This window comes from Cygnus atratus, chromosome 4, assembly GCF_013377495.2.
Source record: "Cygnus atratus isolate AKBS03 ecotype Queensland, Australia chromosome 4, CAtr_DNAZoo_HiC_assembly, whole genome shotgun sequence".
Lineage (NCBI taxonomy): Eukaryota > Metazoa > Chordata > Aves > Anseriformes > Anatidae > Cygnus > Cygnus atratus.
Window position 1 is genome coordinate 18,457,559 of NC_066365.1, and position 14,206 is coordinate 18,471,764.

The 14,206-nt window shown below is 36.7% G+C and overlaps 2 protein-coding genes across 26 annotated transcripts in view; one reads left to right on the plus strand and one right to left on the minus strand.

The window, feature by feature from the left end:
- The window catches only part of PCM1 (pericentriolar material 1), a 42,288-nt gene extending 36,812 nt beyond the window's left edge, over positions 1 to 5,476 (plus strand). For all 25 annotated transcript variants that reach the window (XM_050710406.1, XM_050710407.1, XM_050710411.1 and 22 more), the window contains 7 exons: positions 50 to 188; positions 969 to 1,117; positions 2,079 to 2,154; positions 3,132 to 3,385; positions 3,593 to 3,685; positions 3,802 to 3,925; positions 5,142 to 5,476. In XM_050710406.1, coding sequence (XP_050566363.1) covers positions 50 to 188; positions 969 to 1,117; positions 2,079 to 2,154; positions 3,132 to 3,385; positions 3,593 to 3,685; positions 3,802 to 3,925; positions 5,142 to 5,167 — 861 coding nt within the window. In that variant the 3' untranslated portion in view covers positions 5,168 to 5,476. The remainder of the gene's footprint in view (positions 1 to 49; positions 189 to 968; positions 1,118 to 2,078; positions 2,155 to 3,131; positions 3,386 to 3,592; positions 3,686 to 3,801; positions 3,926 to 5,141) is intronic.
- A 4,888-nt stretch (positions 5,477 to 10,364) lies between these two features.
- LOC118245598 (general transcription factor IIE subunit 1-like) lies at positions 10,365 to 13,958 on the minus strand. The gene is made up of 4 exons (XM_035541939.2): positions 13,371 to 13,958; positions 11,878 to 12,079; positions 11,149 to 11,375; positions 10,365 to 10,756 (listed from the first exon to the last, which is right to left on the minus strand). The coding sequence occupies exons 1-4, from the start codon at positions 13,915 to 13,917 to the stop codon at positions 10,365 to 10,367; spliced, it is 1,368 nt and encodes a 455-aa protein (XP_035397832.1). The 5' UTR covers positions 13,918 to 13,958.
- Between the last annotated feature and the right edge of the window lie 248 nt (positions 13,959 to 14,206).

A 14,206-nucleotide genomic window follows, 5' to 3' on the forward strand; every position in this document is an offset into this window, starting at 1 on the left:
TCTGTAGATAAACAAACATGAAATCACACAATATTCTTTGTTTTCCTAGGACAAGGATGAGACTGAAACAGTGAAACAAGCACAGGGCTCAGAAATGTATGATGGTAATGAAGTTCCCGAAAGCATTAAGTCTGATGCTTCTGACCAAGAGGAAGATGAAGAAAGTGAAAGTGCCCCAGTGGCTATAAGTAAGTGCTTTTTATAGCTCGTTAGTCAGTGCTTTCACCGTGGTCTTGACCAGCTAATTTTACAACAGAAATTTCATGAAGTGCTGCTTTGTAACACCTTCCTTCAAAGGTTTTCTAGTCAGGTCTTTCCCAGTGAAAGTTTTCCAGTATGGTATTTACTAATACCTTGTCAAGGGTTAAACAATCCAATAAGAGGAACTTTTGCTTTTTGTAATTACTGCATCTTGTAGAAGCACATGTTGGAATCATATTCATAGCTTGCTAAGTTGCCTATCCTGTTTCAAACTTGAAGTTTCTCAGGCTTTGAGCTGAATAATGTGAAAGCTGCTAAAATTCTATGCAACTTTTCAGTTAAATGATGATTTTTGAATATGCTTATTTTTCATATTTTTAATAATCTTGCATATTTTTTAATCACTTCTGTCCTGTTCATCAAACACCAACAACTCATGTCTTGGTTTCCCCTACTTACATTCTGAACACCAATTTGTTTAATAAGTGAAATATTTCACACCAACACAGTAGTATTTTTTGATAATATGGCTCATGTGGAGCATACGAATATTGGAAAGTATGTCATCACTGGATTGTAATTTAAAGGAATGTTTTGACCTTAGAGTTGTAAGTGATGACTGCGGTAAATCCCCTCAAGGGATTTGGATTTTGCAGCCATCTTACTCTTTCAGATGCATCAGTAAGAGTTCTTACTGAGAAAATACAGCAAGCTATATTAATATGTAAATCCAATATGAAGGCGGTTTTATGTTGATTTACGTTTAGGCTTATCAAAAGCAGAAACCCAAGCCCTGACTAATTATGGCAGTGGAGAAGATGAGAATGAAGATGAAGAAATAGAATTTGAGGAAGGACCTGTTGATGTGCAGACATCACTACAAGCGAGCAGTGAAACAGCAACTGAAAATGAACAGGTATCACCTAAGTTGTAAACACAACACAAGAAAGCTAAGTCAGTGCGTAACTTTTCAGAAAAATATATTGTAGCACACTTCATACTGACAAAGGTAGAGAAACAATGCAAGAGATGAAATGAAACCAATGAAACCTACATAAAAAAAGAAAGCTTACTACTCATTGTCTGCCTAAATTTATTACTGGAATAGTTGATCCCAGAATGGATGGACACACACACACACGTGTTTAAGTCTGCTGTTGGAGCGATAAAACGTAAGCAATAGGAAAGGTAAACTATCAAAAAAAAAGTTTTACATTGTTAACTTGTTCTTCTGTGCTTGCTGACATCAAGATAATTATTGGGCATTCATTTGCAGAAGACATTGACATTTGTATTTTAACATGTCTTTGATTTGTCTTTCCTTTTTACAAGGTATGTAGTATTTTTTCCAGAACAATGGTGAAATGTTATTGGCTGTTATTGCCATTTCATTGTTAGCTTCCTTAAAAACACCTGGTTGTGTGTGACCTGGTTCTGGAGACTTATTTACTGACATGCAAAGAATTAACAAAATGGAGTTTTGAGTCTCTTGAAACTCTGGTTTACTCAAAGCTATTAACATTTAGGCAATTTATAGAGCATTTTGTGCCTTAAAAGCTAAAACAGTAAAACAGTAGGTCTTTCCAGTGCAACCAGAAGGTTTATTCGGGAACTACTATAGCAAAAGAATAAAAAAAAAAAAAGTTCAGATAAAACACATGTATCAGTATTAATAGTTTCTTAAAGTGTGGTTGACCAACTGATTGAATTCTATTTCCAAGAGTAGAACTTAATATTTTTATTTCATGCTAGGTAAGACAAAAACACTGAACAAGTGTACAATGTGTTTTTAATTACCAAGGAAGAGTGAATTATGCAATAAGCTACAAAACTGGTTGGTAGAACTTGTTCTAATTCATTTTTACCTTCTCCAATAGACTCCAAACCAAGAACTGAATAAAACAAAAGGCAGCGATACTATGTCATCCAAACAAGAATCTGCTAATGTGAAAGGTAAGACCAGTATGAATCGAGAGATTAACAATTCTATATGAATTGCATACTGTGAGAATTATCTGGGGCAGTGTCTGTGATATATGTAATTAAGAGGAAGATGATCAAACTTGCAAGAGTTTATTGGGCTGTTTTTTCTCATGATACCATGTCATTTGACTTAATACATCTGTGTTGATATAAATGCAGCAAATCTTTTAAAGAGGAAGCTTGAAATAATCTTACACAGGTAGGTGCGTTACAGTTTTTCATGTTTAACATTTAAATGAATTTCAAGTAATTGCTGCAGCCACTGACAATTGTAGCTGTATAGTGTGTCTATTACATGATTCTGATGTTTGGATTTGTCTAGTACGTGTTTTTTTCCTGCTACTGTCATTTACTAGCAATTGAAATAATTTTATATTTTAAAGATTTATGCTGGGTTGTAACTGATTAAGAACTGAGTAATTGTTTTCTGTGTCAAAACACAGCCAACTGGTATGGATGTTATTTCTAGCTGTGATCTCCTGCTTTTCCTGTGTTCTTTTGTTGCAAATACTGGTTCTGGGTTTTGTCTTTTTTCTTAGACTAAAAGCAGAATTTGAATAGATTCAGCATCAACACAAGAATGTGTCAAAATGTTAGGGGATTTATTGTTCTGAATCTCCTTATACCTAGATTGTGTATTTAACAGTAGGCCTTACAGTTCTGGAGCTGGTTTTAAAAAATAAAAAATGCTTTATCAAGTCAGAAGTTTTTAAATCAGCTACTGTCCTATGATTATTGCTGATACTGTAGTGTATGGCACTCTTTAAGAACAAATAACTCATGTTTTATTTCAGTAAGTTGTGTGGGTCTGAGGGACTAATTCACTTTCATTGCTTATTTGTAGCTTTAAATCATAATTTGTTTAAGGAAAAAAAGATAATTGTGTCTTTTATACACTCAATCTTTTACCATTTCTACCTAGTTAAAATGAAGTTTTATGGTTTTAGGTGAACAAGATGCAGCTACACTTTTGCCTCATTACCTCAATGTCATGGAGAACACACCACCTTCAACAGTCAACACCCCAGAATCATTTATAACAGCCAGTGTGAAAACAGAAGAAACAAGCTCATCGTTACCAGGAAATGAGACTCAAAAGCTAGATACAGCATGTGTAGTAAACAAGTCATCTGCTGGAAGTTCTGAAAGCTCCATGGCTGGCAGTCCTGATACAGAGTCACCTGTATTAGTGAATGAATATGTACGTATAATTCAGTTGGGATACATCTAAGAAAAATTAGTTTTTTTATTTATTTCAGTGTTATTTCTTGTTTCCAGTCTCGTTTAGTTGTCATCTGCAAATCTGATGTGGGCATTTCTTTTTGATGTACTGCTTAAAATGTTAAAAATTCTAGTTTTGGAGTGAAAATAAAACAGTGGCACTAAGTGTCACTATTTTTATTAACAGGAAGCTGGTTCTGGAAATATAAGTCAAAAATCTGATGAGGATGACTTTGTGAAAGTTGAAGACTTGCCCCTTAAACTTGCAGTCTATTCAGAGGTACTTTGCTGGTTTTTGTTGTTATTTAGAAGTGCATGCTTTAAATGTCTTGATTATCATCAAGACAACAGTAAGAATTATCTAGAATTCTGAGTGTTGCTTTACCCGTTACAAAGGCAGATTTAATGAAGAAAATAGCATCAGAGGCCCAAACCAACAGTTTGTCTGACGAGTTACTGGATGGAGATAGAGCCCAAGATGAAGAATTAGTAGGAGATGCTCAAACTTTGAAAGAACCAGGTAAGGATTATTTTCTAAATTATCTCCACATATTGGGAAAACATTCTGAAATGGCCTTAGAATTTACATATCTTGTTATCATTGGCTGAAGTAAGAAATCACAGTGGTGCAGAAAGCATATCTTTTTATATTATCATGCATTGGCAAATAATGCATTGATATGAAGGGTTTTGCCTTTCATGTCCCTTCTGTATATTTCCATTAGATTCTGTGCCTAAAACTCATAAAAATTAACATTTAAAATGCACAGTGTAACTTCGTGTTTTTAAAACTTATTAAAAGCATTTTTATTTTTCGTTATATAAGCTTGAGTTTAATATATTAAATTTTAATTGCTATTATCTGATTTAATTGCTAGTATATGAATGCTTAATAAAATCTGCTGACAGATTGCTCAGTGTTTGTAATAGGGAAGCTCTAGAGACTTTTTGGGAAAGTAAAATATCTCTTAAGAGAAAAGAAGATGTTTTTGATATAAACCATGCCATGAGGTAGAAAAAGTTCTTTAGCGTGTGCAACAGTAATAAAGATTTCCATTGTTGCTTTCATGAAACTATTTCTGCAGCTCCAAAAACTTCATGGCAATATATGTCAAAATTGTTTTTCTTGTAACGTGATACGGATGCTGTGACAATTTATGGTATCAGTCTTCTGTTCCATTGTTGGGCTCATAGTTCTTTAATGGAAAGCGTGTGTGTAAATGCATGAACTGAGTATTCTTATGGTAAGAGATTTCTGCTAGTGTAGCTAGTCCCAGTTCTTCAAACACTCTAAGCTGACAAAAACATTTTTTTACTGCATTTGTAATGGCAGCATAAGATTTTCCAGATCAGTGTGGTGGAAAAAACATCTTCCCTTCCATTTCATGCAGTGCCCATCATCACTCTTGTTTGTCATAGCTAAGGTAACAGAAGTCTGTCACGTCAGCCTGGTGAATACAGGTGCATGGTGCAGAAATGGTCTGGATAAGAATGCCTCGTCACAGAAAATCAGTAGCTAGCAACTAAGACATTCTTCGTCTGTGTATGTGGGATATCTGTAGCTGTTTAAGTAGGCTGTGTCTCAAAGTATTTGTGAAGGAGAAGTGAGGATCAAATATTTCATCAAGGGTATAATAATAAATAATGGATACTTAGATGGAGATGAAGTGTGGTCAAGAGCTGTGTTCAATGCCTAGTAGTTGCTAGGCAGTAATGAGTATGCTTTTATTTTACAGAAACTTTTGGAGCTCAAAGTGTGTGAAAATGATCCGAAGATACCTGCATATGTAAACTCCACGTATACAAATGCATATGGAAGATCACTACTTTAACAAATTCTGAAAGTGTATAAAAATGTAAAATAGTTTTTGACACTCTGCCTTTTAGGGATAGGTATGCTAACTTCTGCCTGTGGCAGTTTGAACAGCTGGAACTGAATCCTCTTTTATTCAGTTTTGCTGCACTGTTCTTTTTCTGTCTTAATCTTTTTTATTTTTTATTGTGACTTGTTTAGTAATTTTAAAATTGTTCAAAATTGTAGTTTTAAATAAAGTTTGGACTTGTCTGTAAATTTGTCTTTTGAAAAATTTTCCTCTGACTTATAAAAGGATATGCAGAGTTTGTTGTTGGAAGATAACTGACTTAAGTGTAGGCCTGCTTGTAGCACTTTGCTACTCCTGTTCAGAGAAATACTGCTAATGTTCCTGGGACTAGAAATTCTCATCCCACAAAGTTTCTCCACCTACAAATAAGATTTGTAGATACAGTATGTATCTCTACATCGCCTTAAAGCCTAAGTATAGCTGGCCTGTTAAATATATATGTTTAATGTATGCATTTTATATGTGTGTATATATATATATATACACACACACACACACATATATATAACATAAATATAATAATATACATATATATAAATTATTATTTATATTATATATAAATTATTTTATATATTATATATATTATATTATATATACTATATATAATATGTTATATAATATATATATATATTCCTGTATAATATATATATATATTCCTGTTCATGTCCTTTGGAATTAATCTTCTTCAGCACAGTGCTCTGAGGTGAAGTAGATACCCTGTTTTTGTACTTAACTGTAGAAACCATCTGTTTTTCTACATTTCCACTTCTGCACTTTTCAACATGAAGGAGGATAAACTTGGCTGAAAATTTTTGTATCCTTTTGCATGTAATGCTGCAGCTGAATATCTCTAGAATTTGTTCCCAAAGTATTTGACCTTGTGAAAGCTTTTCACGTAGAAAGGAAGAAATTTAGGAAATTACAATTGAAGTTACTGTTAAAAGCACAGGTAAAGTCAGCAACTATGAAGTCTTGTAGCAAAAGCAGAATTAAGATTGTAGAAAAGTAGATTAGAAAACTAAACCAGAAGAAAAACTTTATTCTTTAATATTCCTGCTTGCATCAGAGTTTCTAACATTATTTCTAGCTTAGTTTTATGATATAGCTTATTCAGTGTATCTGCTCCAATGTAGAGGTCCTGTTTACCTTAAATTAGGGCAAAGCTTTTCTCAAAATAGTTAAAAAAAAAAAAAAAATCATCATAAATTCAGTTTCGGTTAGTTCTATAATACGGCTATATGCTAAAGGAGACATTTTAGTGATAATGAATCCTAAATACGCCTGAAATAGCCTGAAGTTTGAATAGAATAGTTTAAATTTTATTTTTTGTTTTGAGTCTCCCCAGGTTTTGAGAGTGGATTTTGAAATGGCAGGTTGGAGAAGAGAGGTATGATTGTACCAGCAACATTTACTTACTGTGCAGGCTTCAAACTCATGGTGATACTGTATGCAGAGGACAAGGGAAATACAGGTTTGTGTTGTCACAATATGAAAATGAAACAAAAATGAAAGCTTTTAATCACTAACTTAACACAGGAATCAGTAGACTTGAAAGAGGACATAGATAGAACAAGAAGATTTGTGCCCTATTTAAGACGAAAGTTTGGTTAATGTGTTAGACGAACTTTAAACTCAAGAAGCAGAATGAGCCCAAATCATTCCAGGGCAAGAATTCAAGAATGCTGTATATGAATAATACCTTTTAATGGATTTCGCCTACCTCTGGTGATGAAATTTTCACCAAAATGTGTCATCCAGTAGTATTTGCTTGGATTCTGTAAAAAAAAAAATAATAAAAAATAAAAAATTATGAACTCTTACTGAGACCGAGGGATAGTGCAGGTGTGCAACTGGGTTTGCTTGGACAAGGAGTCAAATTACAGTTGAAGAAATATGCTTAAACTCCATTGTAACTTTGGAAATGAGACAGTGGTTGGCAGTGTTAGATTAAAATTGCTACGGTAGTTAATGTTGAAGCATAAAATTATGCTTAAGGAACAGCTGTCTACTATAATGTGTGTCAAAATTAAGGAAGGAAGTCTAGACTTACTGAAGTATTGATTAAGTATAATTCTGAATGACACAAGGTAGAAAAAGGAGTGCTTATTCTAGATATATTCAACACCAGCACTGTACCTCACAATACTCTTAGAGAACTGAATACTGAGCTGTGGTCATGCCAGTAGAAATGATGTCACTGCAGGTGGTGGGTGTAGCAGGGAACAACTCTTTTAAAGAGAAGTCTTTGTACTCAGGACAGCTCTTTGCAGGGGATCTTGCTCTAACACCTTCAGGGACAATAAAGAAGCTTGGTATAACACAGAAGTGAAGTCATCAGTTGCAATTTCTGGATTAAATGCTCTGTTTTCAAATTTCATGGATGGAACTGAGGAATGCTCCTTGTGGTTGAAGAAGCTGAAAATAGTAAAGACCCTAAAAATCATAGAAGGGCTTGGGTTGGAAGGGACCTTAAAGACCATCTAGTTCCAACCCCCTGCCATGTGCAGGGACACCTCCCACCAGATCAGGTTGCCCAAAGCCCCATCCATGGTGGCCTTGAGCACCTCTAGGGATGGGACATCCACACCTTCTCTGGGCAACCTGTGCCAGTGCCTCACCACCCTCACAGTGAAGAATTTCTTCCTTACATCTAATCTAAATCTACCCTCTTAGTCTAAAATCATTACTCCTTGTCCTGTCACTACATGCCCTGACAGAGTCCCTCCTAAGCTTTCCTGTAGGCCCTCTTAGGCAGTGGAAGGCCACTGTGAGGTCTCCCTGGAGCTTTCTCTTCTCCAGGTAGAACAACCCCAGCTCCCTCAGCCTGTCTTCACAGGAGAGGTGCTGCAGCCCCCTGATCATCATAACACAGTGACAACCACGGAAATCAGGAAGATGATGTGTTGAGGAAAGAAAGAGGTAATAGTAATCAAGCATAAGAAATAAGCCAACTCGTAACAAATTCTTTAAAAGGTCATATATTTATTGTATACTGATTACATATGTATATGACTTGTGTATAACATTGCAGAGGGCTCTTGTATTATAGTGTCTGTTCTGTGAGCTGTAATTGATTAAGGAAATCTTAGTTACAAAATGTCCATCTAAAATACACTGTTTTACAACTCCAAAATAACATCAAATTTCTCTACAGAAACAGCATTTTTGTCTTAGTTTTTGTTAGTAAGCTTGGGGGGGAGGGTATAAAGTCTTCTGTTGTGGTGGAGTGTTTTTTTTTTTTAAGCAGCCTAACAAAAATTGAAATAGCTCTTGTGCTTGTTTCACTGCTCAAAGTGATGTGATGCTGGGTTTCATGTCAAGCTAGCCCCCATTTAGCGAGTCATGCCAGACAGGAGAAAGATAATCAACATCACCTAGTTTCAAATGAGATAAAGATACAAAGTTTTTAATAGAAAAAACTTCAATGGTGGTTGTATTTCTCTGTCATGAGAGTGACACATGAAAAGGGAAGCCTCTCACAATTCTCCTAGCCTCTGACACTGTGTAAGTCAATTCTCTCTATACTAATCCATCTACTTTCAGCGTTTTTGTTCATATTTCTCTCCACCATTTCTTTACAGAATCCCAGAATGGCTGAGGTTAAGAAGTACTGCTGGAGACCAAATTGTCTGACCCCCTTGCTCAAGGAGGACCACCTCTAGCCAGTTGCTCAGAACCGCATCCAGACAGCTTTCAAATATCTCCTATTTGGCAGACTCTACAACTTTTGGGCCACCTGTTCCAGTGCTCAGTCACCCTTATAGTAAAGAAGTATTTCCTGATGTTCAGACAGAACCTATTGTGCTTCAGTTTGTAGCCCTGTATTCTGTTTTCATTATTCCTTGCTAAACGAGTAGATTTACCGAAGGATTTAAGGTGCATCTTCTACTCCTATATAGTCCAGTTCATAGAATCATTAAGGCTGGAAGAGACCTCCAAGATCATCTGGTCCAACCACCCCCCTACCACCAATGTCACCCACTAAACCATGTCCCCAAGCACCACGTCCAACCTTTCCTTGAACACCCCCAGGGATGGTGACTCCATCACCTCCCTGGGCAACCCCTTCCAATGCCTGACTACTCCTTCTGAGAAGAAATGTCTCAATTTCCAACCTAAATCTCCCCTGGTAGAACATATTTTTTCAGTGTTCATAGAAAGGGTCTTGCTTAAAATAAGGGCAGAATATGAATGAGACATGGAAAGACTTCTAAGCATAGCTTTCTGGTTGATAAACTGCTTGCTTATCAAGCTGGACCAAAATTAATGATGTAGTACACCACTCAATATAGGCATGTTGAAAAAAATGGGGAAGACAGCTGCTAGGGTGACTGACTAAATGGCTGTCTTGCAGGTCACACCTGCTCTACAGCCTTCAGTAAAGAAAAAGAGTCATCTGTGAAATGGGAACAGCCCTTTTCCTGAAACTATTCAAGATTCTGAATTCCATTGTACTCTTCATCACTTTGTACTTACTGCTTCACAGAACTGTTCCTAAAGTATTCAGATAATTAAGATGAGAGTTAATATACCAGAGCTGGTTCTCTTGTATAGCCAACAAAATTTAGTAGCAACTCTTTGCGTAGAGGAAAGTTGCTGTGTAACGTTTGTTACAACAGTATATCTGTATGGTGAGTGACCCAACAAAACAATAGGATGCACTGGTACAGAACGAAACCAAATCACAGTGGAATTTGTTTCATATTTGCTACAGAACTATCTGCTACTTTTAGGAGAAAGGTGCAATAATTGATTTCTTAAGAGATTGTGACATTGCTTTTGAAACTTTATTTTCAATCAGATCATTGTATTCCATTGTATCCTGGAATGATTCATGCTCCAAAACCCCTGATTACAGCGTTCACACAGTCTAAGCATTAAGACTGCTAGTATTCTGAACTGTAGTTGGCTACTACAGGTAGCATTTAGTTGTGCTATCTTGCATAACAGCAAGGAATTCAAACAAAATTTAACCCATTAATGGTAAATTTAAGACCAGAACTTAAACTAATTTTGTCTTAATTAAAAAGAAATCTTTCCTCACTCTACGCATTTGCATATTCAGTATAATAGTATTTATTCAAAGACAGACTGGAACATTTCTTGTCCTACCTTTATATAAGCTTCTCTCTCTTCATTTGTCATGAGAGATACAAGCTCTGGATTTTCACTAACTTCACTGTACGAGTAAGGCTGACCAGCTACCATTAAAACAGGATTTAGAGTTTCCTGTTCCTCCTCTTGTTCAAAGTTGCTGCCTCCTACTTCTGTTAATGCTGTTCTTGAGTGCTTGACATCTTCAGCCTCGCTAGTGTCACTGCCTGATTCGGGTGGTTTGCTTTTGACAACAGGAGCACAGTCTGTGCTAGACAGTGACTTGGATTCATGGATCAGAAGAGTCTTGATGATTTCATTCTCAGGGATAGTTTCTTTATTACTTTCTTCAGTTTCTTCAGAAGCATTTACTCCTAATACATAATACATTAGAGGTATCAGTAGTTTTATAGTTACACACAGCCATCCTGTGAAAATATATTTTTTTCTACTTTTTTTTTTTAAACCCTTCCTTTAGAATTTTCTCAAGTGCAGGTATTTCTGCTTTAGAAGTTAATAGCACTGGTACCACATGGTTAGAGCCAGAACATTTCAGAGTGGGTGGCTAACTTGTGGCTTTAGGAACGCTATCTAAACCAGCCTAAGGAATAATTTTTCAGAAACTAGGTTTTAATAGACACTGGTCCAGAATTAAAGGCTTATTCTGTATTTCTAAACTAAGCTCATTAGATTTTCCTATAGGAAGTCTATATTTAATTGTAGTAAAGCTGCTGAATTGAATTATTTGCCAATGCTCAAAGCTTACCAGCAGTATTGTTGGTGACTGTTGTTGCTCCTTCCACAGTGCTCTGTGACATCCAGATAGGTTGCTCTTTAGTTGCTTTTTCTCTCTTTTTCTTCTTGGGCTCAGAATCTTGGACATCAATAACTAAGTTTTGAGTATACATGTTGCCAAACGAGGAACTTCTGGTGGCCCATTTTTCAGGTCTGCCACAGGGTTCCAGCACACTTGAACATACCTTCTGATCAAAGCTGAACGAAGTGTTATCCATTTTGGAGAGATTATATACAAGCAAGACCCCCAATTCCCAGTTAAAAAAAAAAAAAAAAAGTTTTGTTAGCTGCCTAGCGTTAAATTCACTCTACTTTAAAATTATTTTATTCCCCATCGCCTCATAACAGAGGCATGTGATTTTGAACCATTGATTTTTGTATAGTTTCTTCAGTAATGCATCTCTGGATGAAGCATACTATTAGAGTAGCATTACTTCTGCACAGGAAGGGCTATGAACAATATTAACCAAAGGAGAAGTCTGGAAAATTACTCCTTGAAACAAAAAAGGAGCAAAAATAAGACTATAAATGCATAACTTAGAATGCCATAGATAATTCAAGCAGTTTATAGTCATGTACAGTAGCTACTGAAGAAAGCAAAGTCAAAGTAGCCTGCAGATTAGGTATTTCAAAGATTTTACAACAGGAAAGTTGTTGGGTGGTTTTGTTTTGAGTAGGAGATAGAGAGTTATGTTTATACCTTTCTGATAATTCTGGGATTTCTGTTGGCTGAGGCTCCAGCAAGTCATATGGCAGAACAATATCTTCAGTCTCACGCAGTAGTGCAAAGATAGGTTCAATCTGCTCATTGAATTTTGCTAGCAAGGTCCGCGCATCTCTCTTAGGAAGCGCTGAAGCATCTTCCTCTACTTCAGCGTTGCAGTAAGTGCAGCGGAAAGTCTCTGCAATGTTGTCAAAATTGGAAAATCACATTCATAGAATGCAGTAACATGCTAAATCCACAGGCTGGACAGTTTCCAAAATATTCTGACCTTCCTAGACTTTATGCATTTGTTCATATCATCCACAGGAACTCAAGTTCAAGGTTTTTGTTTTTGAAGACTGCTATTCACATGCTTGCTATGCAAGAGAGAAATAGCTATGTTGGGGAAAAATGAAGTTGGCTAGATATGGAGTAACAATAGACAGCAAGTTTTTTTTTCCTCCTTTTCTGATCTCATGTTTTTGCATGAATGTAGGAAAAGACATTTGCAAGCATAAATAGCCTATGTTGGTTTTAGTTCAAAGTTTAAAAAAGACTTGGTCAAAACATATGCTAAAACCTACACTTATGTCTCAAAATTAAAGTAACACATTCCATTAAAATATAATCACCACTGAAATGTTTGCATTTCAGTAGCTTGTCACAGTCCCAGCACTGAGAGCAAAGCAATGGTTTGCTAACTGACTGTATACTAACTTGACCTTTGAAATTTCAAGTTAGTCATTATAAAGTATTGTTCATTTTTCCTGGCTCTGGCTTCCTTTCTAGATGCTGTGACCCAGATGTTAGCACTGTAGCTGTAGAGTAATATATTGCAATATGATGCCATTTTAACTAATTTTGAAAGAGAGCTCTCTAGTTATTTTGATTTTAGAGAAGAGAACCCCCTGAGCTCTGATGCCTTATCTTCTATGGATGCCTCATTTTGCCCTGCAAGGAGCCTGAAATTCTCTGTTTCCAGTACAGACAGCAGTGATAGGACACCTCTCCTCTGCTGCTGATCTGCACTATGTTTATTGCAGTAGGTGGCTGCAAACTGTTTTAGCCATTTTATCCAACTCTTCCGTCAGAAAGACTGAAGACACAAAGATTAACTAACAAACTCAGAACAGAATAAAATGAGTAGAGTTTTCATTTCCATTTGAGGAAAGGGGACTCACAAGGTGGATGAGTAATTTTAACCCAGGTTGAATGTCTTGTTCCTAGAAAAGATGAGGCCTGTATCAGATTCCCAGCCCCACCTCTTACACTCAAGATTATTATTTGCTCTTGCTTGGCCTGTTCTACAAAGAGAGCTTTTCCTCTTACCCTCACCTCCCAGCTTCTCCTGTCCCAGGCGCTGCTCCCACCAGCAAAAAAAAGTATATCCTAACAAACCTACTTTCAATGCAAAGTTCCCACAGGAGCCAATTTCATGTTATCACTGTTATTCTTCAAGATAAGAACAAATAAGCAATATAATCAAACACCTGTAAATACATCAAAGAGCTGATTGACTTCCAGGTCCGTGTAGGTGCTGGAGCAAGACGGACATTTAAAAGAGGACCTGGTAGTCGAATCCCGCTCATCCGCTTCTATCTTCCGGCGGATGTGGTCCAGTTTGTATTTTATCACATCCACCAGCACCTTGTAATTGATGTAATAGTAGTTGTGCCTTGTGCTCTTCCCATTAGGGCCAGTCTCAACTCGCATGCGCAGCTTCACAAACTTGTCTGCCTTGAGCGTGTTGAGAACAGTACGCAGCTGTTTGCGTTCGTACTTCAGCAGCTCTAACAAGTCATCCTCTTTCACGCAGGGGTAGCGGATCAGCACATCAAGGGCCAAGGAGTACTCTACTCCATAGAAGCCACGCACCATGTATTTGGCCAGGCGCTTTAAGGCTGCTGGGACTTCGGTGACAACGCTTTGCTCTTCCATCAGGAGTTGAACCACTGCCAGAAACAGAAGTGAGAAGTGTTGTACAATAAACAAGATGGATGTGAGGTGTAGTAAACCTTTCTCAGAGTTCACCATCATTTGCTGTGCTGCTCTTCTGCAAGAGTCTTCACTGAATAGGTTAATATAAAATCCTTAACCTGCACCTGGGGATGGGGAGGTATCAATAGATATCAAAGATTAGGTAATTCAGGTGATTAAATGGAACATGTGACTGCACGTGAAGTATTCATGTCCTCCTGTGTAAAAACAACCAACCTGCCAAAAAAAAAAAAAAAGCTATCTAGGAAAATAGATTACAGAGACTTCATAATAATCTTCACAGAAGACAATGTCTTCATGTCTAGGCCTTCCTGAAGATACATACCCA

Coding starts and splice junctions, on each gene's coding strand:
- LOC118245598 (XM_035541939.2), bottom strand. CDS start 13,917: ATGATGGTGAACTCTGAGAAAGGTTTACTACACCTCACATCCATCTTG. Junction 11,376..11,877: donor ATCCCAGAATTATCAGAAAG/GTATAAACATAA, acceptor CACTTCGTTCAG/CTTTGATCAGAAGGTATGTT. Junction 10,757..11,148: donor AGTCACCAACAATACTGCTG/GTAAGCTTTGAG, acceptor ATTATGTATTAG/GAGTAAATGCTTCTGAAGAA.